At 33.7% G+C, this 26,437-nt stretch overlaps 16 protein-coding genes and 2 pseudogenes across 18 annotated transcripts, besides 2 other annotated features; 7 read left to right on the top strand and 11 right to left on the bottom strand.

The window, feature by feature from the left end:
- Window positions 1-149: 149 nt before the first annotated feature.
- TVAGG3_0459030 (GTPase protein) lies at window positions 150-864 on the top strand (the record flags this gene model as incomplete). The annotated part of the gene is made up of 1 exon (XM_001330469.1): window positions 150-719. The coding sequence occupies one exon, from the start codon at window positions 150-152 to the stop codon at window positions 717-719; it is 570 nt and encodes a 189-aa protein (XP_001330504.1).
- A 194-nt stretch (window positions 865-1,058) lies between these two features.
- On the top strand, window positions 1,059-2,316 carry TVAGG3_0459020 (guanine nucleotide exchange c9orf72 family; the record flags this gene model as incomplete). Its single annotated transcript, XM_001330468.1, has 1 exon — window positions 1,064-2,266. One exon carries the CDS (start codon window positions 1,064-1,066, stop codon window positions 2,264-2,266), a length of 1,203 nt encoding a protein of 400 aa, XP_001330503.1.
- A 1,730-nt stretch (window positions 2,317-4,046) lies between these two features.
- Window positions 4,047-6,059, bottom strand: TVAGG3_0459010 (guanylate cyclase protein; the record flags this gene model as incomplete). Its single annotated transcript, XM_001330467.1, has 1 exon — window positions 4,047-6,059. The coding sequence occupies one exon, from the start codon at window positions 6,057-6,059 to the stop codon at window positions 4,047-4,049; it is 2,013 nt and encodes a 670-aa protein (XP_001330502.1).
- A 330-nt stretch (window positions 6,060-6,389) lies between these two features.
- Window positions 6,390-7,751, bottom strand: TVAGG3_0459000 (guanylate cyclase protein; the record flags this gene model as incomplete). Its single annotated transcript, XM_001330466.1, has 1 exon — window positions 6,390-7,751. The coding sequence occupies one exon, from the start codon at window positions 7,749-7,751 to the stop codon at window positions 6,390-6,392; it is 1,362 nt and encodes a 453-aa protein (XP_001330501.1).
- A 16-nt stretch (window positions 7,752-7,767) lies between these two features.
- On the bottom strand, window positions 7,768-8,340 carry TVAGG3_0458990 (guanylate cyclase protein; the record flags this gene model as incomplete). The annotated part of the gene is made up of 1 exon (XM_001330465.1): window positions 7,768-8,340. One exon carries the CDS (start codon window positions 8,338-8,340, stop codon window positions 7,768-7,770), a length of 573 nt encoding a protein of 190 aa, XP_001330500.1.
- Window positions 8,341-9,407: 1,067 nt separating this feature from the next.
- Window positions 9,408-9,445: a mobile genetic element.
- Window positions 9,446-10,079: 634 nt separating this feature from the next.
- Window positions 10,080-26,437: part of a mobile genetic element that runs on past the window's edge.
- Window positions 10,685-10,921, bottom strand: TVAGG3_0458970 (uncharacterized protein; the record flags this gene model as incomplete). The annotated part of the gene is made up of 1 exon (XM_001288673.1): window positions 10,685-10,921. The coding sequence occupies one exon, from the start codon at window positions 10,919-10,921 to the stop codon at window positions 10,685-10,687; it is 237 nt and encodes a 78-aa protein (XP_001288674.1).
- Window positions 10,970-11,203, bottom strand: TVAGG3_0458960 (kinase C-related family; the record flags this gene model as incomplete). The annotated part of the gene is made up of 1 exon (XM_051234980.1): window positions 10,970-11,203. The coding sequence occupies one exon, from the start codon at window positions 11,201-11,203 to the stop codon at window positions 10,970-10,972; it is 234 nt and encodes a 77-aa protein (XP_051092804.1).
- Window positions 11,459-12,169, bottom strand: TVAGG3_0458950 (uncharacterized protein; the record flags this gene model as incomplete). Its single annotated transcript, XM_051234979.1, has 1 exon — window positions 11,459-12,169. One exon carries the CDS (start codon window positions 12,167-12,169, stop codon window positions 11,459-11,461), a length of 711 nt encoding a protein of 236 aa, XP_051092803.1.
- On the bottom strand, window positions 12,466-13,033 carry TVAGG3_0458940 (uncharacterized protein; the record flags this gene model as incomplete). The annotated part of the gene is made up of 1 exon (XM_051234978.1): window positions 12,466-13,033. A coding segment is annotated over one exon (568 nt), but the record flags the coding sequence as incomplete, so codon positions are not given.
- On the bottom strand, window positions 13,061-13,495 carry TVAGG3_0458930 (uncharacterized protein; the record flags this gene model as incomplete). Its single annotated transcript, XM_051234977.1, has 1 exon — window positions 13,061-13,495. One exon carries the CDS (start codon window positions 13,493-13,495, stop codon window positions 13,061-13,063), a length of 435 nt encoding a protein of 144 aa, XP_051092801.1.
- TVAGG3_0458920 (uncharacterized protein) lies at window positions 13,541-13,697 on the top strand (the record flags this gene model as incomplete). The annotated part of the gene is made up of 1 exon (XM_051234976.1): window positions 13,541-13,697. A coding segment is annotated over one exon (157 nt), but the record flags the coding sequence as incomplete, so codon positions are not given.
- Window positions 14,099-14,662, top strand: TVAGG3_0458910 (uncharacterized protein; the record flags this gene model as incomplete). The annotated part of the gene is made up of 1 exon (XM_051234975.1): window positions 14,099-14,662. The coding sequence occupies one exon, from the start codon at window positions 14,099-14,101 to the stop codon at window positions 14,660-14,662; it is 564 nt and encodes a 187-aa protein (XP_051092799.1).
- Window positions 14,772-15,332, bottom strand: TVAGG3_0458900 (organellar and viral DNA polymerase type B; the record flags this gene model as incomplete). The annotated part of the gene is made up of 1 exon (XM_051234974.1): window positions 14,772-15,332. The coding sequence occupies one exon, from the start codon at window positions 15,330-15,332 to the stop codon at window positions 14,772-14,774; it is 561 nt and encodes a 186-aa protein (XP_051092798.1).
- On the bottom strand, window positions 17,242-18,624 carry TVAGG3_0458890 (organellar and viral DNA polymerase type B; the record flags this gene model as incomplete). The annotated part of the gene is made up of 1 exon (XM_051234973.1): window positions 17,242-18,624. A coding segment is annotated over one exon (1,383 nt), but the record flags the coding sequence as incomplete, so codon positions are not given.
- TVAGG3_0458880 (uncharacterized protein) lies at window positions 18,715-19,188 on the top strand (the record flags this gene model as incomplete). Its single annotated transcript, XM_051234972.1, has 1 exon — window positions 18,715-19,188. The coding sequence occupies one exon, from the start codon at window positions 18,715-18,717 to the stop codon at window positions 19,186-19,188; it is 474 nt and encodes a 157-aa protein (XP_051092796.1).
- Window positions 21,382-21,580, top strand: TVAGG3_0458870 (annotated as a pseudogene). The gene has a single exon. A coding segment is annotated over exon 1 (199 nt).
- On the top strand, window positions 24,161-25,447 carry TVAGG3_0458860 (annotated as a pseudogene). The gene has a single exon. A coding segment is annotated over exon 1 (1,287 nt).
- TVAGG3_0458850 (uncharacterized protein) lies at window positions 26,243-26,397 on the bottom strand (the record flags this gene model as incomplete). Its single annotated transcript, XM_051234971.1, has 1 exon — window positions 26,243-26,397. A coding segment is annotated over one exon (155 nt), but the record flags the coding sequence as incomplete, so codon positions are not given.

Here is a 26,437-nt window from a genome sequence, read left to right as displayed (position 1 = left end):
CAATTGATATTTCAGATCATATCATAGCCAGATGCAGAACTTGTAAATGAGAAAAAAATATTCCGGTGAGAAATGATTTCAGATTTTAGTTATTAAAATGATATATATCAATTCATCAGGAATTTTTTTTGTAGATTTTTTTTTGAGGGATGACGAATCAGGGAATAAAAATAGTTTTAATTGGAGATAGTATGGTTGGAAAAACATCAATAATTAAAAAGTACCAAGACGAAGCATTCGATGGTAATGTTTCTTCAACAATCGGATCAACAATTTCATCATTCGAGAAGGAAATTAACTCCAAAAAAGTTAGGCTTGATCTTTGCGATACTGCTGGACAGGAAAGATACAGAAGTCTCGGACCAATATATTACAGAGATGCAAAATGCGCACTTGCAGTATTCGATATTACAAAATTAGAATCTCTTGAATCATTAGATACATGGATAAGTGTTTTTAAAGAGTCAACCGAAAACGCATTTGTATATATTGTGGCAAATAAAAGTGATTTGAAAGATCATGTGGCAATGACCATGGAAACAATCAAAAAATTTGCGGATGATCATGATTCGAAGCTTTTCTATACATCAGCACTTACTGGAGAAGGTATCAATTCGCTAATTAATTCATTGTTTTTGCACTTTTCTACTGATCACTCTAAAGAGAAAGGAGTAGATATTTCTCAAACCAAGAAGAATTCTTCTTCATCTTGTTGTTAAAAATTAATTATGTTTGCAAAAAAATTTCTATTTTTTGTATTTTCATCTTTTTATATCTTGCATTCAGAGAACACTGAACGAGTTTTTATCTTTCCCCTAATATCTCAAGATCTAAGCTAAATTTCATATTGAAGAAATAGCAAAGCAAGTGGAAAGTTGTTCCAAAAACATGTATTGTATTTGCCTATGAGTAATTTGAAAATTTCATACTGATTTAATGTCTAATAACAGTTTAAGAAATATGAAAAGATGAAAAACTCATTTTTAAGCTGGATATATTGATGTGTCAATCATCAAACATAATTTGAAACACATTTTTCTGATTCATCCGTCAAAAAGGTCGAATGATGAATGATCCATTTGTTGGAGTTGCATTAGCTTCTTTCGATCTGGCTTGCGGAATACAAATTCTTGAGAAATGGTTTGCAAAAGGTGATCCTGCAGAAGGATCTCTTGAATCTCTCTTCAGATTACTTCTTGCAAATGTTCATAGACAAAAAGATAATGCATATTCATCATATGTAACATCAATTATTGAATTACAAAGCTACAATTGGTATGTTGTTGCTACTCTTTTCTCAATTACACAAAACCAGAGAAAAACCTTTTACGCATTAACACTAATTTTAGATACACACCATATTCCTAATTACAGGAACTCCATTAAAATTCTGTCACAACACTCATTATACCTTGCAGCTGCAGCGAAATCCTCATTTACGAATAATTTTCCCTTGAAGAAGTTAGAAAGATTCATACAACCAATCCATCAACAATGCATTGATTACTTTTCATCATCGATTGAGCAAATTCCAGATTTTGAAATCTTTCCAGGCGATTTACGTTTTTATTCGCTTGTTCTCTCTTCTCACTTAGCGACACAAGTGATAACTATAATTGAATCCGATGATGATACAGAAACATACAAACTCGCCTCCTTTTTGGCGAACTTTTTACTTCCGAATCAACTTATTCACTCTTCTCTTAAGATTAGTGACAAAATTACACCAGGATTATTCCTACAATGCGTTTCCAAGCAGAAAACAGACATAGTTGACATATTCCTGGCTTCAGCACACCCAATAACATACGTCAGAATGTCAGAAAGGAAAATCTTTACTACATCGGCACCAGAAAAGCATCTCCCTGCGTACAAACAAGCAACGGAAGCATCTTTCCTCGAAGATATCACTAAAAGGAGGAGATTAACAGCGATCAAAGCTCAATACAAGAATCAGATCATAGAAATAACAGCTCCAGCACCATGGATATCTACAATGCTGTTAATAGTGACACAGATGCCAGAAACATGTCACAGTTTGCTTTGTAAAGAGCATTTCGACGTAATAATGCGAATAACATTCGAACTTATCAATCTTATCGATGAGAAGACGTACAAAGGAATTAATTCACTGACACCTGAAAATATTGGAGAGATAATCAAAGAACTAAAATTTACTGGAAAAGATGACTTCATCTTCTTCGCTTCTTTGGCTCAGATGTTCGAACCAGCTATATCACGTAAGATACCACTTAGTAGGCGTTAATCTGTATGTTTTAAACTTTTTTTTTGTTTGTATTTAAATAAAGTTGCCAATTATCTTCATTTTTATAGTTAACTTTCTTAATCTAAGCATATCATACCAGCAGGATATCCAAAGAATTGCCGATCTGGTATTTTTTCCATCTCTAATATACTTTTATTTTATCTGATATAGTATCACAATTATATTCTGGATCATGAGGATCTCGATTAGGGGGAACAATGATTGGGTAGACTGTAATACCTTCACTTATTTTTATTCTGTCTGAACACTATATTTTTTCGACCTTATAGGAACTACGATTATTTTTCATTCAAATGTAAATTTTTCTACTTAACAATTTTGCGAACATACGCATATACTATAAAAATTTGAAAAATTTATTTGGTAAATTTTAATGATTCAATTTTGAATAGTTTACAAATTTGATTTTATTAGATATCAAATGTTCCATTTGATGCTTGGCATTACTTTTATCAAGAAGATGATCGACCAAATCATATTACATGCAGTAACTGCCAACCAACAGCCACAGAACAAGAGTGTTTTGTCCTGCTCAGTTTCTTCTTTGACTACAAAGATAGTGCCATCAAATATTCATCCGACGACATCAAAGTATTACATTCAGAATGCAACTTTCAAAATTACACGAGCACAAATATTGGTGGCAGTGTTTATTTTTACTGCAAAAGTTCTTTTGTTCAACACAAAATCTGCTCTTTATTATCACAAACAACTAACACTGGTACAGAAGGAGGTCATCACTCCCATTCATATTGTAACGATCCAAACAATTTTAATTTTGTCCATGATTCGTCGATTTTTCTTTGTGGCAATGAAATATCTCGAAAAACTCTATCTCTATATTACGGAAATACTTCAATTCGATCCACAAATATCAGTCAATGTACAGGAGAGGCCCATTCTAGTTATGGCGTTTATCCATCAACAGAAGCATCAATTTCACTTTGTACAATTGAAAATAATACAGTCAAACAATATATAGTATTATTTCATTCTAATTATAAAACAAATTTTGTTTCTTTTTGCAACATTTTGAAAAACAAACAGAGTACAACAGATAATGGAATAATTTATTGTTATGGAATTATAACAATTGAAAACTGTTCTATATTTGGAAATAAAGGTCCATCAGGATTTAATCTTTTTTCCAATTTTGAATCAAATTCATTTACAGTTAAAAATTGTTATGTTCAGAGTACTCCATCTATTCCAGATAATGTTAAAACTGAAAATATCAATTATGAAGAAAAATATTTAAATTTATCACACTTATCTACATCTAAATGCGAAGCTCTAATTCCTATAGTTAATAATTATGAAAATAAAATAATAAACATCGAAGATGACACATTTGATCCAGAATATATTAAATTTATTCGATCTTTAGTTGTTCCTTTATCTTCTGCTAATAAAAGTTGAACACATTGATTTAAATGTCTCATTATTTATTGTTTATCGAAATAATGCTTTTTTCTTTAAAATATAATTTCTAATTATTAAAACTTCGAAATCAAACATAATTTTTCATCAAAATGAGATCAGAAATATATTAATTCCTACATTCAATCATATATATTATATCATCATATTTTTTAATTAATAAAATTAAATTTTAAATGTTTTTCATCGATTAATATGATTACAATCCTAGATGAAAATCGATAGATGATACATGCACAAAATGTTAAAGAAACATAGAAAAAGTAAAACATAAATAAATTTTAATAAACAAAAAATAGAAATAAAAAAAATAAAAAAATTATGGTTCAACAATATAAGTGAACATCTTATTCCCTTTGACATCAATTTCACCACGTTCTTTGATGTCAAACTGTTGACCATATATAAGTTCGTAGACTGGACGAGAAATGTGGACTTTCATTGCAACACCGTGATGTTCCATTTCATGTGAGATGTTGATTGCTGGACCTAAGATTTCGAATGTTGGTTTCTCTGTCCCAATGATGCCGGCAACAATAGGACCACCGGTGTTAACACCAACACGGATTCGAAGATTTTCATTCTCACGTTCATCAATTTCAATAAGTTTCTTGATAACACAACAGCCGAAATCAACAACTTCTTTAGAATGAACTGCTGGCTGATTAACTTCATCAAAGATGCCACCAGCAGCCATGTAACAATCACCAATGCACTTGATCTTAGTCATGGTCTTATGGGAATTAGTAATAGCATCAAACTCTTTGAACATGATGTTCAACATTCGCATGACATAACTAGCATCGTGTGAACCACACCATGGCGTGAACTCAACAACATCAAGGAAAAGAACACTCGCGGATTGGACTGAGAATGAGATGTTCTTCTCACCACTTTGAACACGTGGAACAAGCATTGCAGGTAAGATTGATGCAAGCATAGCATCGCTCTTCTTCTTCTCGTCGGCAATCATCTTCTCGTGGAGGATGTTTGACGTGTTGTTGTGGCCACTGAAGATTCGTCGACCGGAGACAACTGTTGTGTTGAATTCAAGATAAAATTTTTCGTTGTCTTTGTTAGTGTAAACAAGGTTAGTCTTTTGTGTGAAAACTTTAGAAACATCACCTTCAAACTTAGAATCAATAAAGAAATCTTTGATTTGCGTGTTTTCGATTTCTTCTTGTTTGATGTTGAAGAGTTCTTCGAATGAATGATTCACGGAGATGATCTTGTTAGTTTCTTCTTGGCAAACAATAACAATTTCGTTCAGTTTGTTCACAATCTCATTTGAGAATGAGTTGTGTTTGTCGGTCAAATCTTCGTTCATGAAATTGTAATTACCACTCAGTAAATCCATAATTCGCTTGTTGTTAAGGATTGAATTAGGTGGACATCGCAAGAAAAGTTTCAGACAGAACTTCAAGTGTTCGTTCTCTTTCTTGGTAGAAATGATGACAAAAATAGAAATAATGAATGTGATGACAATGAAAAATGCTGCATAGATCTCTAAATAATCACCTTGTTTCGAAATACCGTCCAAAATAATAGGAACAATCAAATCACCGGCTGGACCAAAAAATGTTTCGTAAAGTTCAACAGGACCAATCTGCCAAAGTTGACTCAATGCCATTTCACTAGCATTAGGATATGTAACTGGTTCGGTCTGCATGTTAGATGTGTACTTCTTAACAATAGATGTGGAGATAAGGAACTGTTGTGCAACTGAGAAACAGTGACATGATTCAATAACTGGTTTAGGAGGTGAATAAACACCATGACAAACAAGTTCGTTTGATGCGCGGATGATTTCTTTCTCCATCTGTGGGAATGGAACTTCGCGTGGATCTGGCGAGCCAAGTCTGATCATCTGGAAATTGTTGACAAGTGTTGGCAAGTTGTTATTAAGATCGATCAAGTCTTGTGTGATGTTGACAATAGAATTTTCAAAAATTGTGTCGTATTTAGCTAATGCAATCTTCAGAAGTGTTCCAACAACGGTGAACATGAATGAGTTGCTGCCGAAAACGTAATTGATGTGGTTAGAGTTGTACATAAGATTAGCTGATGATTCGATGAAAATTTCAAGAGAAAGATAGTAACTGATGCAGCTAAGAACAACAATGAAAATGAAACAGAACATGTTGGACATTTCGATAGATGCTTTCGATGATCCGTCGGAAATAGAGTTGAATAACTTAATAATACTCTCTTCTTGTCTGTTTCGCTCTTGATCGGTGTTGTTCTCGTTTGTTGTGCTGCTGTTACCATCTTTAAGTTTAGAAAATGACTGTGAGATGCTAGAAATCACTGTTTTTGGCAAAATTGTTAGCATCTGGAGAATTTCAAAGCGATTCTTCCTCAGTTTCTTGATTTGTAAAACAAGAACAATAGGATATACAATAACACAGATAATTATCAATACAACTCTAATGATAATGTTGGTGCCATAACATTGTTCCGAGTGATCAATGAATCTGAATTACATGCTGTTTCTGCTGTAACCTTTTCTAAAGAAATAAGTTTATCAACATGGTTGCTTATCATGTAGCTGATTTGGGGAATTGAAGCATATGTTGTTTGCCAATTAGTGTTTGTGATGTAGTTTGTGAACTCCACACTTGATTCGAACAACAAATTTCGGACTTCAGTCATGTGTGTATTTTTAGGCTGGAATGAACGAAGTTGAGCCATCTTTGTGTTCGATTCTGGAACTTTTGAAGCAATAAACTTCAGATGAAACAGTAGAGCCGCCTAAATGTGACAATGTCATGCCTTCAACAAGTTGTAAAGCTTCCCCAACCTTTGTTCCTGGCATGTGTGGATCATCGATTTGCATAAATAAAAAGCGATTGACATAACCGCTAAGCATAGAAATAACATTCCTTGTTTGAGCAATTCCCTCCATGAATGTCACTGGCTGGGATAACTGCTTAGCAAAGAACTGGTAAGCGATGAGGAATGCTATAAAAGGCAATACAATGAAAAAGAACCAAAGCAAAAGCGTAGAAAAGTAGATGAATTGGATAGCCGGGATTTTATGGTTATCTATCTGCTTTGAAATGGACTCAATGGCTTCTATATTGACTGTTTCTTCAATTACAATGTCATCGGTTATTAATCCGTCGTCTGTTGTTTTAATTTTCTGAACTTGCTGTTCTGTATTTGAAATTTCAGGGAGATTTGGAAACGCTATCATACCTAGACTACGAATGTTGTCTTCTGATGTCGTAAATCCCCTCTGTAATTTCGATAATGTTTCTGAATAGTTCTTTGCTTCGATTGGATCGCCTTTTACATCGCTGAGGAAGATCATGTTCTGCTTTGCAATAAATCTGTTACTTGGATACTGCATTAATAAGTGAGACATTTCGATTTCGCATTCATATACTGATTCTTGAGTTCTTTTAATGATTGAGCTTAAGTCACTTATGTTTCCTTGAAGTACTAGATCCCAGATGTTGCGTTGTCTGTTTCTTGTCTTCATAAATAATTTGGATAATTTTGAAATTTTCGTTTTTAACTGAGGTGTGTACTTTGTTTCTCTTGTCTTGATGATATAGTTTGTGCATTCTATGATTACACCTACTAATTTGTCTTTTGTTTTGACAGAAGCGATACTTGCTCTGATCATTTGTAATGTTTGGCTATTTTCTGGATAAATAGCACAGAATTTAGCGAAAAGAGACCACATATCTAATGCATCTTTCCATTCATTTGCAGCAAGTTTGAATATTGACAAATCTAAACAAATTGGATGTGCAAATTGAAAACCCGTGGCTAGGATCTGCTTAAAATTATTCTTTGACTTAAGGATAGTGATATCTTGAGTATCCTCGACTTGGTCAAGTAAAGTAAGTTCTTTTCTGGAACGAGCTGTTAGGAAGAATTCAGTACAAATGAAGGTGATTGTTCCGACAATGGTAAAACCTGCGAAGAAGTAATCATTCCATGGAGTCTTGAGGAAAATGATTACTAAATTTGCAATACAAAGTAATATACCAAGAACCGATCCGGCCAAAACCATCAATGTATGTTTCCTGTTAATATAAGTACCACACTTGAAGCATGTTGTGGCACGTACCTTGAATGTAAGCAGAAAGCAGTTGTCCAGTATATTGGGCTGAAATTGGAACCAAAAGGAACGGTCCAATAGCCAGATAGACACTTAGGATAAGAAGGGAAGCCTTTGGAACTTTGCTAGTGCTCTTATATGAAAAGGCTGTAACCTGGAGATAAATTCCCATAATTAGCAAAATTCCATTAACTACACCTAAGATAATCATTTCATTTCCTCTTCTGTATTCCAATGGAACAACATGGAATAGTACTGTAATTACGCTCACAACTTTTTGAGCTAACGTGTTTTCAGCAAAGGAATCTAAATTGGCTGCCATGAATGAGCCACCAATAAGCTGGAAGAATCTTAGGAATGTAATGATTGTGTATAATAATTCCATTCTTGGTGCGTAAATATCGAAATAATTGAATAAAGCAATTAACGAGTCTATCATTTTTTCGGAGAATGGGATATCAATGAGGTGTTCAAATCTACTGACTGAAGCGGCTTCTATCTCAGATCCAGATCTTCCAACACTTGCCGTGCTTTCAGCCATTCAGAAAAAATGAAATATATAAATCCTTATCAAAAGCAATATCTCCTGAAAAATTGAGGACGATTTTTGAAAAGACATTCAATATATGCTTTGAAAAGCAAAATATTTAACATATCTTTCAATATGCGAATAATTTGCTAGGCGAATGATGCTTGACACATACAATAAATCCTTATTTCTCATGAAAGATGAAAGCTTTTTTTATTTTTTCTGAAGAAGGGAGATAATAGCTTTTGATTTGGTTATGCGTGATAGCCATTATCATAACAAAACCTTCTTTGAATGAAGAATTTGAATAAGTTGTCTGATTGAAACATTCAAAAATTTGAGTTTGATTTTTCCTCAAATTCTCTTCTCAAGAAAAACAGAATTAAATGGGGAAAACATATGTTATCAGCTAAAAGGTTCCGATTTTAAAGAGAATGATCTAAGAATCATTAGTTGAATAGACTTTCAAATATCCTTTGAAATAATTGAATATCGATCAACTGGGTTTCAATAATAAGGTCGCCAAAAAAAGTGCGGAAATTAAAAACCGCAGTTTGAGTACTTTCTGAGAGTCTGTTTGTCAGAAAGTATACATTTGTAAACTTTCTGACACTAAAATTTTTTTGGTCCTTTCAAAGTTTTTGACAATGTCAAAAAGTATACATCGGGACTCACAATTTTCCTCTCAAACGGCGGTTTTTTAAAAACGCTCAATTTTTCATCGACCTTATAATATCAACGAAATTCATACTTGCTGCAAATACTTCTTGGTATTTCGATTTTCTTTGCATCAATATTTCCATTTTTGTTTCCACTTTAAAATGGTATTTAGGCAAGTTGAATGCTCTGCGTATTATTACATTACTAATTCTCATAACTATAAATATAAATCAATGTCAGATGAATATAAAAAGACTTTCATTCGACTCAGATAGATGTGAGGAAGATATCACTATCAATAATAGAAATTGACAATTAAAATATTGTATTCAAAATTTGATAAATTTTGTATGTATTTCAAATTAATTCAATGTGGGTTTATTATTTGTATGGGTAACCAATTAGGGCAGAAACTATTTTGTTGTAAACAGAAATTCATCAAAAGTGACACCTCAGAAAAGCTAAAATATTGAATTTTTGGAACTTTTGATAGAGCACGTTTTTAAATATTAATTAAAGTAAATGTATATTTTGTAAAGATTCTTTTTAATAAAAAAATAAAATTTTGAAGAAGAACACAAAATCTTCTGAAAAATAATATCACATAAACTCATATTATTTTCTAATATATAACTATTTTATATAAAAATCAAATTCAATGATCTTAAAAGCGAAGGATAAACCTCAAAATTTACGAATATAATGAGTGTGAATATAATGCTTATCTATCATAAAACCATATGAAATATCAATTTTTGCTTTACGCCTAATTTTTGACGACAATTAGCAAAAAATGTTAAATGTTAACACTCAGTCCATTTGAATATGAAAAATAAAATTGACTTTGATTAAATGTTTTTATTTATCATGCAATTCTTCTTGCGACCAAAGATTTGAATAAAATTTCAAAAAATAAGATAGCTTAAAAAATAATATACGGTAGTGTTTACTAATAGATGAATAGTATATAAATTCTATTAAAATGGATTTGATCCAAAAAACTATAAAACCAAAAATAATTGTTATAATTTAGTTAGTATACCTAAGTTGTGTACTGAGGCACTGCACGTCTCCATACACAACTTAACGGTTTTGACACTTCACGAAACCGTTAACATATATTTTACAACACAAACGACAACACCAACTTAACCTTAAATATTTATAAAGCCGCCAACCACTTCACCTTACTACTGTAAAAATAAACGTTCTCACTTACAAAAGTATTGCAACTCCTCCCATTGCTGTGCTTCATATAACAGCTCATAATCTTCTGACTCACTTTCTTCTTCATATAGGTCAAAATCACTGTCATAGTTTATACCTGTAAGTTTTGACAAAGCTAATGAAACACGTTTACCGTTTGTATCGTATGCTTGTATAAACTTTCCATTCTTCATTCCTTCATAAACGCTCAAACTAACTTTACCCTTTCTCCCTCGTATCTGATAGAATGTATTTTCACGAGGAACGAAGAACAAGTTCTTGAACTCATGACCGTTGTAGTTTGTTATCTCAATAGTTTTCGTCATTTACATCCAAATAAACTTAAAAATAAACTTAAAAATAAACTTAAAAATTAATGATATCACCACCCTCACACGTATGAAAACATAGCACAAAAATAAATTTAGGTGAAGTGGTGACATCTCACCTCTTTTTTCACCTCTTTTTTCACCCACTTGAATTCATTACTTTATAACTCTCTTCCTTTCTCCAACTCTTCTAACTTCTTCTTAAGTTCAGCAATGTTGTCCTCATGAAGTTTAATCTTCCTTAATATACCTTCTCTATCTAATGGTTGCTTTATCTTTCTAAACTGAACTCTACCATCCTTCATAGTATGAATGTAAAAACCTTCTGGAATAGTTCCTGATTTAATGTATTCTACCAAAAACTTTTGTTTCATTGCTTCAGTGACTTTAGTCGTCATTTCAATCAAATAAAAATTTTAATATTAAATAAAAATAACGTTATTTTTTCAGTAAGGAAACGCAGGAGTTTTACGATTTATTTGAGGAGTAGGTTCTGGTTTAAATGTTGGAGTCGGTTTAGGAGTTGACTTTTGAACAGGAGTTTGTACTTCCATAGGTTCAGGAGTTATTGAAGGTTTTGCTTGTGAAGGCGTTGGTTTTGGCGATGGTGTCGGAGTTTGTTCAAATTCAGCTACTTCAGTATTATTTATAACATTTGCTTTGTTTCTTTTCAACATCATTACTGCTCCTGCTGTAGCTAGCAAACCTAGTGGGAGACCATATCTTATATAAGGACTTGACCAAATGCTATTTTTGACAGGAGCTGGTGGAACACCTAACCTTGGTGAAACTGCTCTTTGTCATTGTGCAGCTCGTAAGAAATATTCAATAGGTGCTCCATAATCGTTTGGTAAAGTTTGTTTCACAGATGGTGAAGGTTCACGAGAGCTTGATGAAGAACTCATTTATAAGCTTTAAAAATAAACGTTCATCCTTTATTCCTCACTGTCGTCTGTGGCTAAGTTATAGTCATCTAATCTTATTATGGGGATGCCTGACTGTCTTACTTGTATTGCAAAGCAACAATCCCTCATAAATCCAATAAGTGGCTTTGGTACATTTTCTGTTGCTAGTTCAATAGGTCCTTTAACAGACAATTTGTATGTTATTGGAGCAGTAGATGTTTGACCTTGTTGGAAGCAAAAGTCCACTTCTGTTGGAAAACCACATAAGAAATGTGTGTTGTCATAGCTATCCCATTTATGTTCCACACTACCATCATCCACCAATGACCTCATAACATCTTCATTAAATCCAATCATATCATTGTTTGTATTGCAAGCGTTCGCAACCATTTCATAAAATACAGGTCCATATGATTTTTCAGGTTCTGCAGGCATATTTCCATAAGCTCCCATGGAAAGCTGAAGATATTTAAACTTAGGGTTCTCAAAATTAACATAATAGTTGTCTTTCTTTCTAAATAGTGCCCAAATACTTTTAACATTAATAGGCGTATAAGCTGCTGTAAATGTTGCACTTGAACTATCTGTATTCTTTGAGAATGAACCGTCCATAGGAATCCAATCCATAACTTTAACAGGAAAACATAAAGCCTCGTTTGTATAATGTTCTACAAGTTCTGTATAAATGTTAGGGTCTAAAGAGAATGACTTTGGATGAATAAAACATTCATTAAAATCCATCTTTGTTCGAAATAGTTGCTGGGTTACAGTTGTAATAGTAACTGTTCCACTAGCTTCAGTTGCACTCGTTATCATAGTGAATGGTTCATTCCATGGAACAAATTTATTTGTCGGTGGATTTGAACCTGAAGCAAATGCAACTTTAAGAGTTGGATTGAAAGCAATGATATCATTTACAGATATAGATGTGCATTGTAAGGCGTCGCTACTGAACTTTACTTTAAGCTGAATGTTTCCTGCAAAAGCTGGAATAAATCGAATAGGTTCTAATGGTAAAAACTTTCTAACAGGAATTCTTAAACGAAGCTTAAAATCAAATGATTTTCCTGCTGTAATTGGACCACTAACAATTTGTCCTGTTCTGCATGTTCCCGAATGACTCCATACATCTTCATGTCGAGTCTTTGAGAAAACATCGACTTTCTTTATTTGTTCGGTAGTTTGTGAGTTTGAAGTTATATATGCTTCTTCTCTTGCGTTGTCTTGAGAATATACGATACGACCATTTGCAAGGATTTGATATCCAGCAACTGCATAGAAAGCGTCATCGAAACCAATCCAAAATCCTGGTGGGTTTGTTTTATTGGAACCTGAACCAATTTCTTTATCTACAATAAATTGACCTTCCATTTTATACGTAATGAATGTATTGTAAAGGTCCAACATATTTTCACCAGGAGGTGAGAGATTGAATGTTACCCATGTGTTATCTTTAGCAGTTCCAGGTTGTGATGGAATCTTTGCGTCAGAATATTTTCTATTAGTGTCACCAATTTGAACTGCATTGTCTATGATATCGAAATATGAGCGAATCTGATGAATATGCTCTGCTGGAGTAAATTCGTTTAGCTGTTCGTTCTGCATGTATTTACTTCAGATAAAAATATCTATTTACTTCATTATTCTCACTCTTCTTCTTGGCATTCGTGGTGGAAGTTGTTTCTTGACATTTTCAATGAACTGTACATTCTCTTTTGTCTCAACTTCTTTCACTGGCGGGTCAGGGTTCTTTGACTCGGTTTGTTTTTCAATGAAATTCACGAACTTTGCAATAAGCTCTTGGTTCGTTATTGAAAGTACATCTGGCTTCTTTTCTTCTTGTTCTTTTGGTGGCTCAGTTTGAACAGAAGGTTTTATATGGACTTCATGGACTTCACCCTTGCCATGCACCTTAATGTTGTCGCTCTCTGCATTCGCTAATGGTACCTTTCTTTTTCTTACGTATATTTTACCATCTTTACTCTGACTTACGTAATAGAAAGGATGTTGTATTCCTCTTGCGTCATTTAATATAATAGACTCTCGCTCTGATTTTGACAAGCTCATTTTACATCGGTTAAAGTTTTAATTTTGTTTTTTATCTGCAATCAAATGACTCAGACAAGCCCTACGGACAAGACCCAAGGTGTCATAGATGTTGAAGCATTGAAGAAAGAAATTCGTGAGCAAATTTTATCCGAACTGAAGGAACAAAAACAAGAACAAAAGCCAGAGAGACCAAAGAGAAAACTTAGTGAAAAACAACTAGCTGCATTAGCTGCTGGAAGACAAAAGAACCCACGTTTGCTGGCAAAGAAAGCTAGAGAAGAAGCTGAAGCAAAGAAAGAGTAAATGGTTTATTTTTATCCGAACTAAATGTATAGACAAATACCTTTATCTGTTGCGTTCAGTAGTGAAAACCCTGACGTCAAAATAAAGGGGAACAGAGTAACGTTTAAGTTTCCAACAGACTGGATTGTGAACATAAATGAAGAGAAGTACATTGGCATAACATCTATGTATATAACACGTGCTTTCAGAAAGGTTGACTTTATACTTCAAGTCGAGATAGAAAATGACGAACAGTCTTTAAGCGCCCAAAACATTCACATATACAAATACTTTAAAGACGATACAACATTGTTGCAATGTATGATTTCATTTAATGAGATGTTCGAGAAAAAGTTCAACATTGAAGTACAAACTTTACAGCCTTTACGTGAGTTTCTTGCACAACTGAAAGAAGAAGGTAGTCAGCCACAACTTATAGACTTTCATTATGAATTTAATGAAAATGAAGATGGAACTCATGACTGTCAATTCATTGTATTCTCACCATTCAATGAAGTCGCTAAAGAGAAAAAAAATCCATTACGTATAAGATTTCAAATCTCCGAACCAAGTGATGATTTTAAGAATGTTTTCAATTATGATGCAATGCTTCCGAGGAAAAATGAATTTTCAAAGATTGTAACACCTGGCATTTGGGATAGAAAGCAAGCTATATTATATTCAAACTTAAGTAAAGGAGTTGAAAATGAGTTCATTGGTCATACAAGAACTTCACCACTTCCTAACCCTAAATACTATAAATTAACCGGCTTCAATCGTGAGTTTTGGATAGACATGTTCTCCACTCATGACCATAAATGTCCGGTGTTCTTGCCTCCAGACCATAAGGACTGTCTCTACATTGAAGCACAACTCTTAAACTCTACCATCGCAGTATTGTAAAATCTACGCTAGCTTTATTTTTATCACGAATGACCTCATTCATGACCTCATTCATGACCTCATTGCTGACAAAAATAAGCCGCTAGCGGCAAGGGCGAAGCCCATGACCTCAGAACTTCAACTTACGAATAAAGCTTGTTTTAGTCGTTATTGAAAAGTTGAACTTTTCAGCAAAGCAAGGTTGACATGACTTACATAAGTCGAATGCAATCTCTTGACCATCATAAAGTGCTTTGTAAAGTTTCATTAAACTGAACTCAGAGTCTTTGTCATATGTTCCAACAGGTATGTGAATGTTCTTATCTTCATTGTAATAGCATTGTATAGCTTCAGGAAACATTTCATTAGCGGTTAAAGCAATAACATCTTGCTTCACGCCTTTCATTCTGCAGTGAAATGCAACTTCATTTAAATCGTTAGTGAGTAAGTCTATGTAGGTCTTCTTTCCACAGAAAATACTTTTATAAGCTAAACTTTGTTTTCCAGGTGTTATTTCTGCAAAGTCGCTATGAAATTGACCAAGGTTCTTTCCTATAAGTTCTCTACCGTATCTCTTCTTAAACTCTGCTGCAAGCTTTGGGATGTCTTCATTATATAAGTGCATACTGTCGGTATCCTGGTAAAATATTTGAAGACCCATGTCCTCTGCAGTACAGAATACTTCATTCATAATACGTTTTGACATAGACAGAATATTAACACCAAGTGGACAGAAGTTAAAGTGTCTGCAAATGCTTTTCGTTAGCTTGAAAATAGTTTTTATCTGAACCATCCAAACCTTCGAACTTCACTATATGGTTGTAATTTCTTATAGCATATCTTATAGCATCTTTGTCATCTACTATGGTTATTTTTGACTCAATAGGAGATAGAATAGTTTTGCCATAAATGCTGTTCAGAATGAGTTTTATAATTTCTTGTAAGGGTTTTCTTCTTTCTTATACTTTAACCTTAACTCAAACAACTTCTTTACTTCATCTCTTATTCTCATATCTCTGTTTCCATCGTAATAGTATCCTTGCAACACTTCACATTTGACACCTTGATATTTTATGAGGTCTTGTAATGTTATATGGTCAACATACATGAGACAGCAAGTGTTTGAACTTCTTGGAACGTTAAGTTCTGGATTTAGTTCAGGGTCGCAAACTATTAAATGAAAGTGTCTGGGTATACCAATCTCTGTTATCTTAATGAGAACAAAGAAGCCAGACATAAACTTTTCACCAATGGGTTCCTTTTGGTCATCATCGAATAAATGTCTCATGAGATACTCTGTGCTTAACATCTCATCCTTCAATACTTTTGGAATACCTTCTAAAGTATAAAGTCTTGCTATAGCTGAAGGATATAATGAAACAGTGTCGAAGTCAGCAATGAGTTTCTTTTTGCTCTTTTGTTTCATGTTATCTGACAACATACATCTTCCACCTTGAATGCATCTCGAAATAAATTCTCTTGGTTTATTTGAGAGGTCATAAAGATTTCCATTCGGGAAGTATACTCTGTTCTCAAACAATTTGTTAGCAATAGAACAAATACTAACGTAGTCATAAACGTTTAAATCAAACTCTTTCAATAAGTCATTGCGGAACTTTACAAAACCTTCTCTTAAAATTCTTACATCTTGTTTGCAGTAAAACGTGCTATATTTTTCTAAGTCGAAGTGGTTTTCATCTATTCTGCAACCTTTGATGGAATCTATGTTCTTCATAAATGTATCTGCATCATGGATAAACTTACATGCTTCAGAAATGACACCAGTTCTGTTGTCATTTGCTAACAAAACACTGCTGTAGTAGTTGTATGGAAATACTTCTTTCGGTCCTGTTTGTAAGTTAAACATAGCAGGAAATAGTTTAAGCTTCTTATTTATAACACTGTAAGAGTCTTTTATAATAATTGCCCGTCCTTTATATAAACCAGTTATTTGCATTGTTCGTGAACCTTTAATGATGGGAGTTCCTTTCACTTCTGTCATGTGTCTTAAGATGAAGTTTATGTCATAACTGAGGTTGTGAAAATATATTAAACTCTTGTCAGGAAGTCTTTCCAAAAATTCTGTTGCACAGTTTTGACCCCAAATGCTTTCACTCACTGAACCATCTTCACTGTCATAACAGATGTTAAAAGCTTTATGAAAGCCATCCGTACTACACTCAAAGTCAGCAAAGAAAACGTGCTCAGGATGAATTTACATTTAGCTTTATTTACTTCTTTTGACTCTGCTTTCTTCTTCAGTTGTACACAATACTTTGGAGCATATGTCAAATCTTTAAATGGTGCAAGGTTCTGTTTATATAAGTCAGTAGTATATGTGAAAAGTTCTCCATAAGAAATAGGTTCGAAATATTTGCACTCCCACAATGTTTTCATAACATCCCATAACGGTGTTGTTCTATCATAACGAACTACATATTTATCTTCTCTCTTTGTATAAATCTTCATCTGTTTCTCAATGTTCATTCCACCACAAGCTTTGAGAATTTCTTTATAGTTTCGAATGAAGTATGTTGTCATTGGAATCTTTCATTTAGCATGTAGTGGTCTTCAACAAGAAGTAAGTCAATAGTTCTAACAGTTTCGCATTCTTTTGGTATATATCTCTTTATTTCATTATGTCTTGAGTCATTGAAATAACCAATGGTAACATTAAATGCTATACCTGTTGCGTCAGAAATTTCTTGTACTTTACTTTGAGGAAAGTCTCTAACACGAATGACTTCTCTCATGTGGTCAATAGTTTCTTCATTTACTCCAGCCTGAATGCAAGCATAAACGAAACAATTGTCCTCTGTCATAAGTATTGCAGTTCTTTTGTTCAGTTCATTGAAGATTTGGTAGCGTTCAAGATTTATAGGTAATGTGCAAAGATACTTCCATAACTGACCGCTTCTCTTCTTATAAAACTTCTTTTCACCATTATCTTTCCAAAAGCTTTCTATAAGTGCTGGGTTTCCTGTTTGCTTAAGAGCTTCCAAAATGGCTTTCTGGTCATTTGTCAGTGTGCTTTCATCTCTATATGGTCTCTTTTTTGGTTTGCCTTTCTTTACATCTGACATCGTTAAGCCTTCATATTCTGTTAAATCATACATCTTTATTTCAGTAAGATTCTTTATGTTTGTCAAGAAGAAGTCATAGTGCATTTCAACAATACCTGCAGCATTTGCTTCTATCTCTGATATAAAGTTCTCCTTCAAGAGCTGATGTAGTAATGTTCCAATATTATTGAGGTTTAACGTAGAACATTCATACTTTCCACCAAGTTTATAACATACCATCCATCTTTGTTGCGAGTTTATTTTAATTTTCTCTAAGAGTCTCATGAAAACCTTACCGAAATGTTTGTGTAAATATTCTCTGTTTGGTTCATCTAAAGCTTCGATGTTAAAGTCAATGAGTCTATTGCCTGACTTCACATTTCTCTTCCTATTCTCTTCATCTTTCTTTAACCATCTCTCACCTTCTTTTGGTTTGTCGTCAATGGAACGAATGACATCGTTAGCTTTGCGAACTTGTTCTATAGCACTTTTAAACATCTCTCTTCTCTGTTGTTTCAGTGTGTCGTCTCTTCTTCTTGTTTCACCAACGTTTGCATTATTGTTTGTTATGTCAAACATTTCTTGACGAACATCATGCGAAAGAGCTTTACGAGTATGACCAACGTTTGCATTTGTTATGTCAAACATTTCTCTTCTTACTTCATGAGGTACTGAACGTCTATGATATAAGTCAATAGCAATGTCATTTAAAGGAAATGCTCTTGCATGGACTTCGTCCTCGCCGCGTTGCGGCTTTATGAACTCATGAATTCTATCATAACTTATTGCACCATTGTAGTCTTTAATGAAGTCAGCGAGTGCTTTTTTGTTTGTCGCGTAATGTTTTGCAACATCTATATTAGCTTCTGTAAGAAGTTGTTTTATTTCCGAGTGTTCTAACTTAGACAACTTCCGATACATCTTTAGTAGGAAATAAAAAAATATTTTTTGAAAAAATTAGATTAGATTTTTTTAAGTTATTTTTCAAAATAATTTAATATTTTTATTTTAATGAAACACATGCAAGATTGCAAGTTCTTTTCATACAATGCTCTCGCTACTGCCATCAAGAATGAGTTCAATGGTGCTTCAAACGTTAATGTTATCTTTAACAAGAAGTTTGTGAAAGAATCTAAGTTCGGTCAGTATGTCAGACCATTAGCTATTGTCATTGACCGCAAACGTTATACTTCACAAGAGTTAGCAGTAGTTTTGAAACAAAAGAGTTTCTTCGTGAATGTCAAAGATACTCATTATACTGTTATAAAGAACTCCAACATTGACTTCTTCAGTATTGTTTTAGATTTATCGCAGCAGAAAGAATATAAGAAAGGTGAAACAAATGTGAAATATTATCCTTCATCTCTGAAGACAATAACGAACAAAGATGTCATACAAAAGTTCTTACCAAAGGTTGAAGAAGCTTCTATTGACATTGACGAAGAAAGTGAAATGGTTGAAGAAATTGACCCTGAAGCTATTTAACCAAAAATATATTTTTGGTGAAGAGGTGAGATGTCACCTGTTTTCTCTTCGTTAATGTTGTCGTGACTTCTTCGTTAATGTTGTCGTGACTTCATTCTTCCTCTTTGAAGTTGTCGAAATATTCTGTTATTTTTTCCTTCAGTAGCGGCAAGTCTTCTTTGAAGGTAAGTATTGTGCAACCTTTGATGTCATAGTGTGTTTGAGGAAGAGTATTTTTGACAATTTCTTTTATTTGCTCATTCGGTGTCATTGAAATCGGTAAGTTTTCACGATAGAACCAGTTTCTGTCAGATTTATATATTTTAGCAAGGTCATAAAAGCTTTTGTTGTTTCTTCTGACTAAATGCAACATAACCATATCTTTATCTTCTTCATTCTCCAACTCTTCAGTATAAATCATATACTTATAGTTCTTTTCCTTTCCTTTTGGTACTGAACGCGGTATTCTTTTCTGTATGCTTTTGTCTTTGGATTCAATGACTTCATCTTTTGCTTGAAGTTTCTTTTCCATCTCTCCACGTTCTTGTCTGTGAAGTTCGTCAAGAAGTTTGTAAATATTCCAAGCATAACGTGGTGAAGCCCACATTGCAACTGCATTTACTAAAGTCTATGAACATAATATCCTCAAACCGTTTGGCAATTTTTCACGGTTTTCATAGAGTTTTGGCGACTGGGATTTTTTACCTACTCGCTGTTCTTCACTGTTTTCAGAAAAAAGTACGTCTCGCTGTGCTTCACTTAATAGTTCTATGGTGCTTTGGTTCCTAAACCAGTCTTTAGGAAGCTTAGTATCTGGAGCAAAACAAGCCGTCAAAATACTTTGCATTTGGTACATGTCGTCTTTGACAGAACGAATGAGTCTCAATTGTTTGTTATACTGTATGTATTCGTATTCTTCATTTATGACTTCATGAACGATAGCAGTTGTTGTGTTCTCTAATGTTGACATATCTGTCTTTACATACAGGATAAAAAATAAATAAAATAAAAACTAACTTTATTTTTTTGAGATAAACACTATTTCTTCACAACATTAAATTTTATCCTGTATGAAATGACTTTAAAAAGATTATTGACTGACTTCGAATACTATCTCATTGACGCACTGACAGACCCTTCAAAACTGTGTTGAAAGTTCTTTAAGCTTTATTTACGGCCCCCAACCCCCAAAACAGTTTGACAGTTTATAGAAACGTGTTCGACCCTCAAAATGTTATGTGTCATGCAAGTTTCAGTTCAAGCAACAATAGTTTTCTATGTATTGGTAAGGACTTTTATGACCTTACCTCTAAATTCTACGAACCACCTAGTAACAGTTTCTCTGACTTTCAAGTCTGGTTCACAACAAACGGTGTGCAGCATATTATACATTGTACTATGATTTTATCTCGAATTGTCTTTCATATATAACTACGGAAAAGTGCTGAAAAAGTATTGAATGTGAAGATATTAGAAAAAACATTTTTTCTAACATCGTAGAAAACTCATGAAAACAATTTTTATTTTGTGAATATGTAAGCGGCTCATAGCTCAGTGGTATGGGCTACCTCGTTAAAGGCGTCGAAGACCTCGGTTCAAATCCCGATTCGCGCAGGTTTTTTCCTTTTATGCAGTGAAATTTCATGTACATAGGTTACTTTGGTGTTAGACCCTAGTGAAGAAAATAGAACGATATAAGTTTACATTTGTAAGGTTACTTTGGTGTTAGACCCTAGTGAAGAAAATAGAACGATAGGAGTTTACATTTGTAAAGTTGGACGATAAAAATCTCTGCTACTAGCAGTACTGCTACTGTCAGTAAAAGTACTGCTCTGTCAGAAAAAGTACTGCTACTGTCAAAAAAGTACTGCTACTGTCAGTAGCAGTACTGCTAGAGCAGTAAAAGTACTGCTAGGAGCAGTAAAAAGGAAAATTTGAGAGGGTTTTCGACGATAAAGTACTGCTACTGTCAGTAAAAGTACTGCTACTGTCAGAAAAAGTACTGCTACTGTCAGAAAAGTACTGCTACTGTCAGTAAAAGTACTGCTACTGTCAGTAGCAGTACTGCTAGGAGCAGAGATTTTTATCGTTGTGGTCCGACGGTTAAGCCACAGACGAATGTCCGACGTCCCACCAACCGAGTCCATTCCCAACCAGAGGAACCTAAAGCACCAGCCCCTGCACCTCAGTTCCAGCAAGTCCAATCTCAATCCAAATCGAAGAGAGACCAAGAGTTCGAAGAAGGTCTGAACCGCTTACGCAAAGAGTATGCTACAGCTCCAACCCTTGGTTGTTCCAGCAATTCCAATTCCAGTCCAAATTACTACCAATTCCAATACAAATCGAAGAGAGACCAAGAGTTCGAAGAAGGTCTGAACCGCTTACGCAAAGAGTATGCTACAGCTCCAATTGAGAGAAAGTTGTTCCCAGACCAAAAAATATAATTTAGGGTAGAAGGTCATGATTTCATCGTAAATGTTTTGTCAAGACTTCTTCGTATATGTTTTGTCAAGACTTCTTCGTATATGTTTTGTCATGACTTCTTCGTAAACTAAACGTAAATGTTTTGTGAAGAATATACCAACCCGCGGAAAACAGCGGGTTGCTTTTTATACAAAATTCATGCGGGAAATTCTTGAGTTTTGGTTGAAAGAATACGGTGGAGCCAAAAGTGGCTCGACCTCAAAACAAGCATTTTATGAGCTTACAAAGGGTGTTATGAATGAATTCAGCAACATACATCCTGACCTCGTTCATTTTGTTGCTAAATTCAGTAAAAATAATGTTTAGGGTAGAATGTTAGATCTAACCTGTTTTCTAACCTCTTTTCTAACCTCTTGAATTTTCATGAATTTTCATGAATTTCATCGTAAATGTTTTGTCGAAACTTCTTCATCGTAAATGTTTTGTCGAAACTTCTTCATCGTAAATGTTTTGTCATGATTTCATCGTAAATGTTTTGTCATGATTTCATCGTAAATGTTTTGTCGAAACTTCTTCGTAATGAGCGTAAATGTTTTGTCATGATTTCATCGTAATGAGCGTAAATCAGACAAAAATAATGTTTATGTTAGAATGTTAGATCTAACACCTTTTCTAACACGTTTTCTAACATGGTCTAAAACACACAAAACTCATGAATTCAGCAAAAATATATTTTAGGGTAGAAGGGTATATCTAACCTCTTTTCTAACCTCTTTTCTACCCTCTTGAATTTTCATGAGTTTTCCCGAAATAAAAAATAAAGTTGGTTTTTTTAAAAAAAATATTTTTTATTTTTATTGTAAGAACATGTTAGCAACAACAGCACCAAACTCGTTAGTCATGAACCCAACTTCAATGTTAGTAGAGATGAAAAGCTTCATTCCTTCTTCATATACTTTTGAGACAGAAATCCAGAAGATAAAGCAGGAACTTTTAACAAGTACTTTAGACTGTAGTGCGAAAGATGAAACAAATGAACAGTATCTTTATGAAATGCAGGATATTATTGACCATCTACCTAAACTTCCTGAAATCAACAACAAAAGCTTACTATTCCGAGATTCGACGAAATAGAAGTCAAAGCAACTGACTCAGTAGAATAAAGAAGTTCATACGAAAGGTAAACTATGAGTTTCTTGATTTCATTGCAACCAAAACAAGTCATGGACAAAGATTGCGATATGGTATATAAAGAACATCTCTGACATATACAAATCTGGGGAGTTTAAGACCTACGACAACTTTGTTTCGTTAGTTGCAAAATGTGTATGGCAGATAAGAGATAAAGATAGAAGAGGTAAGATATGGAATGAACAGATAAAACCCGCACTTTTGAGTTAAGAGAGCAATTGAACGCCTTAGTCATACTAGCAGGTAAGATTTCAATGTACAATGCTAAAAATGAAACCCAACAATGTTCAAAATGTAAAGCGGCAATGAGGAAATATAACTACTCGTCAAAGAGATAGAACGTATGCGAAACGACTATGCTGACTTAAAGAAAGAAGTAGAGAAACCAGCCAGAAGATAAAATGGACATGTTGACATTTCTGAACAAAAACTATCAAACAGCTGACGATTTCCTTCTATCTGATGTCAAGAAGAAATATAAAGAACATTCGGCATAGTTAAAACATTCGATGTACTGACAGAAGAAATAGAAGCTACGAAATTGTTTAGAATTTCACGAATTCACAATGTTTACCATGTAAAACGCTTATAAAATAACTGGGGTAGAAAAGAGGTTAGAAAAGAGGGTATATCTAACCTTCTACCCTAAAATATATTTTTATTGAATTCCGTATGAAATTTCATGAGTTTTGTATGTTTTAGACCATGTTAGAAAACATGTTAGAAAACGTGTTAGATCTAACATTCTAACATAAAATATATTTTTGTCTGATTTACGCTCATTACAATGAAGAAGTTTCGACAAAACATTTACGAAGAAGTCTTGACAAAACATTTACGAAGAAGTTTTGACAAAACATTTACGATGAAATCATGAAAATTCACGAGGGTAGAAAAGAGGTTAGAAAAGAGGTTAGATATACCCTTCTACCCTAAACATTATTTTTATTGAATTCAGCAACAAATTTCATGAATTTCCTTAAGATACAAAATAGAAAAAATAAAGTTAGTTTTTTATAAAATATTTTTTTTTATTTTGTAATGTAAGAAACAGAAAATGACAACATTGAGTTTTGAAATAGTTAAAAAAGATAGACAATGACACCAAAGTGGTTAGAATAGGGGATTTAAACGTAAGATACTCAAAAGAAATACAACAAAATTATTCTTTGTCAGAACATTTTAACACTATCTGAAAAGAAAACATCCCACGACTGGGTTAGAAATTGCTTCTACTCAGAGAAATTTTGACAAGAAATCCTGAGCTTATGATATCCGGTAAGATTCTATGGAACAAGAACATATCTCATCGCACAAAGTCTTACCAATAGTTTTTGTTCTGGATTGACCCAGTTGTTGGAATATAATTTCATAACATATGGTTCATTCGATACTGAACGTATGCAGTGAAGGCTTACTTTATATCGTTCAGAAACCGAAGGACTTCAACACAAAAAGATATAAGATAGGAAGAACATATAATATAACTCTAAGATATGACAGTATAGTCAATAGAGTTAAGGTTGCGTTTGTTAACGATATGAGAGCTGCTGAAACAGAACTACTTGAAAAGTTTGAGAAGATGTATGGTGCTCCCACGAAAGGTAGGGAAACGTTTGAAGTAGATGAGATAGATAGTGCTATAAAAGTATTTGACGAAGTTGCTGAAAAATACATGTAAAGCGTTTATTTTTGGTCTTTTATACAAGATAGAAAAAATAAAGTTAGTTTTTATTTTTTTTTATTTTTTTATTTTGTATGTAAAGACAGATATGTCAACAACAGAGAAACACAAAACAGTTATAGTCACATGAAGCTATAAATGAAGAATATGAGTACATACAAGTATAACAAACAACTCCGTCTCATTCGTTCGGTCAAAGATGACATGTACCAAATGCAAAAGTATTTTGAAATGCTTCTTCGTTCTACAAAGCAAGCACATCATGTTTGAAAACCAACAAGACAAAAGAACTTTTAGAAGAAATTTCCTCATATGTTTGCGACCCAAATGAAATGTGAAACAAATAGTTTCAAGATACTTTACTCAAACACACTAATGATATTAAAAGGTTGTACAATACTTAAATTCAAAGAAGAGTTTGCCGCTACTGAAAGAAAAAATAACAGAGTATTTTGACAACTTCAAAACAAGCAGAGTAAATGAACTCTTTATTTTTCAAGCTTGACTTCAGATGGCTCAGGTAGCTCTATAAGGTAAATTGGTCTTGTCAAATCCTTCTGGCATTCCGAGTCCTTCCATCCGACAGGAAAAAAATTTCCCGACAACAGGAAAAAAAAATTTCCTTCCGACAGGAAAAAATTTTCCGAGTTGTCGTCCGTACGTAAACCATTCAAACTTTTCGAAAATTGAGAACTTTTTTCCCACGAACAGAACTGGAAAAATTTTTCCTCACAACTGGAAAAGTTCTTCCTTACCGACAGGACACAACACGAATGTCCGACGTTCCTTCTTCCTGAAATGCCTTCCAAGCCAGAAGAAACCGAAAGCTGCAGAACCACAAACAGACTTACTTACTTAAAGACTAAACTCTTTATTTTTGTACGCTTGACTTTTTACAACTTTGAACTTTGGTTCGCGCTAGATATGAACTTACTGAAAGAAGTATTGAGGGTCTTGTATGACTTTGTAGTTCTCCCATAGTCTCATGTCTGTCAACTTACCTGCCATGGACTCTTTCATAAGTTCCATGAAATCGTCTTCGGACAATCCAGGGAAAAGTATGATATCAGTAAGTATTCTTTTAACATCCCTTACTTAAACTCTTTGCTGTCTGTACACAAATGACAAACTGAAGATGTTAACAAGTGTCATGAGCTTCTTTAAGAATTCGACACATGTCTGTTCTCTGTTCTTTAACAAAGGATGAGAAGCAAAGTCATCTAAGATAACAGAAGACATCTAAGATTAGGTAAATTTGTGTTGAATTTCTGATATTTTGTGTTTGACTTCGTTCTTTTGTATATACTTTTCTTCTTGTTGTTGTGTCATTGAATTTGGTGTATGTCCTGTTGTAGAATGTGTTGAGGAATTGTAAACTTCGATGAAATGTTTCATTGTTTCTTCGGTAAAGTCTCGCTCTTGATTTAAATCTCTGAGAGTCCTTATGAAGCGGTTAATGATACCGAGTATGTTATGGTTATGGCTTTCAGTAGTGTAGTGAGTTATGTTATGCTTAATGAGAAAATCTGTGATTTCATTGCTGAGGTATGCACTGTCTTGGCTCTGATGTTAAAGTACTTGGGCTATGTTCTGCTACAAACTTTTGTAAAACTCTTAACACTTCACGAGTTCCTTTATTTTTCATTGGAATGCATATGCTTTACGAAGTGTTAACATTTATGAAGATGAGGAATGGTTTTATGTCCTCCTTTTCTGCTTTGAATGAGAGTGTCAAATTGGTATGCGTCAGGAGTGTTGGAGTAAATTGGTAAAAAGTAGTCGTAAGGGTTTATTTTTGTTTGATGTACAACATTTTTGTCAAAGAACTTTTTAACTTCAGCTCTGTTAGTAAATCCCCAACTCTTTGCAGCTTCATTGAACTTCTTAAATGACCTCCATGGATGTTGTTCGAATACTTCTTTCAAGCTCATTTATGTAAAAATAAAGATTTTATTCTAGGCTCAAGCGCGT

Source organism: Trichomonas vaginalis, chromosome II (assembly GCF_026262505.1).
Source record: "Trichomonas vaginalis G3 chromosome II, whole genome shotgun sequence".
Lineage (NCBI taxonomy): Eukaryota > Parabasalia > Trichomonadida > Trichomonadidae > Trichomonas > Trichomonas vaginalis.
The sequence above is the reverse complement of the archived record's forward strand: the minus strand, read 5'-3'. Positions and strand labels throughout refer to the sequence as shown.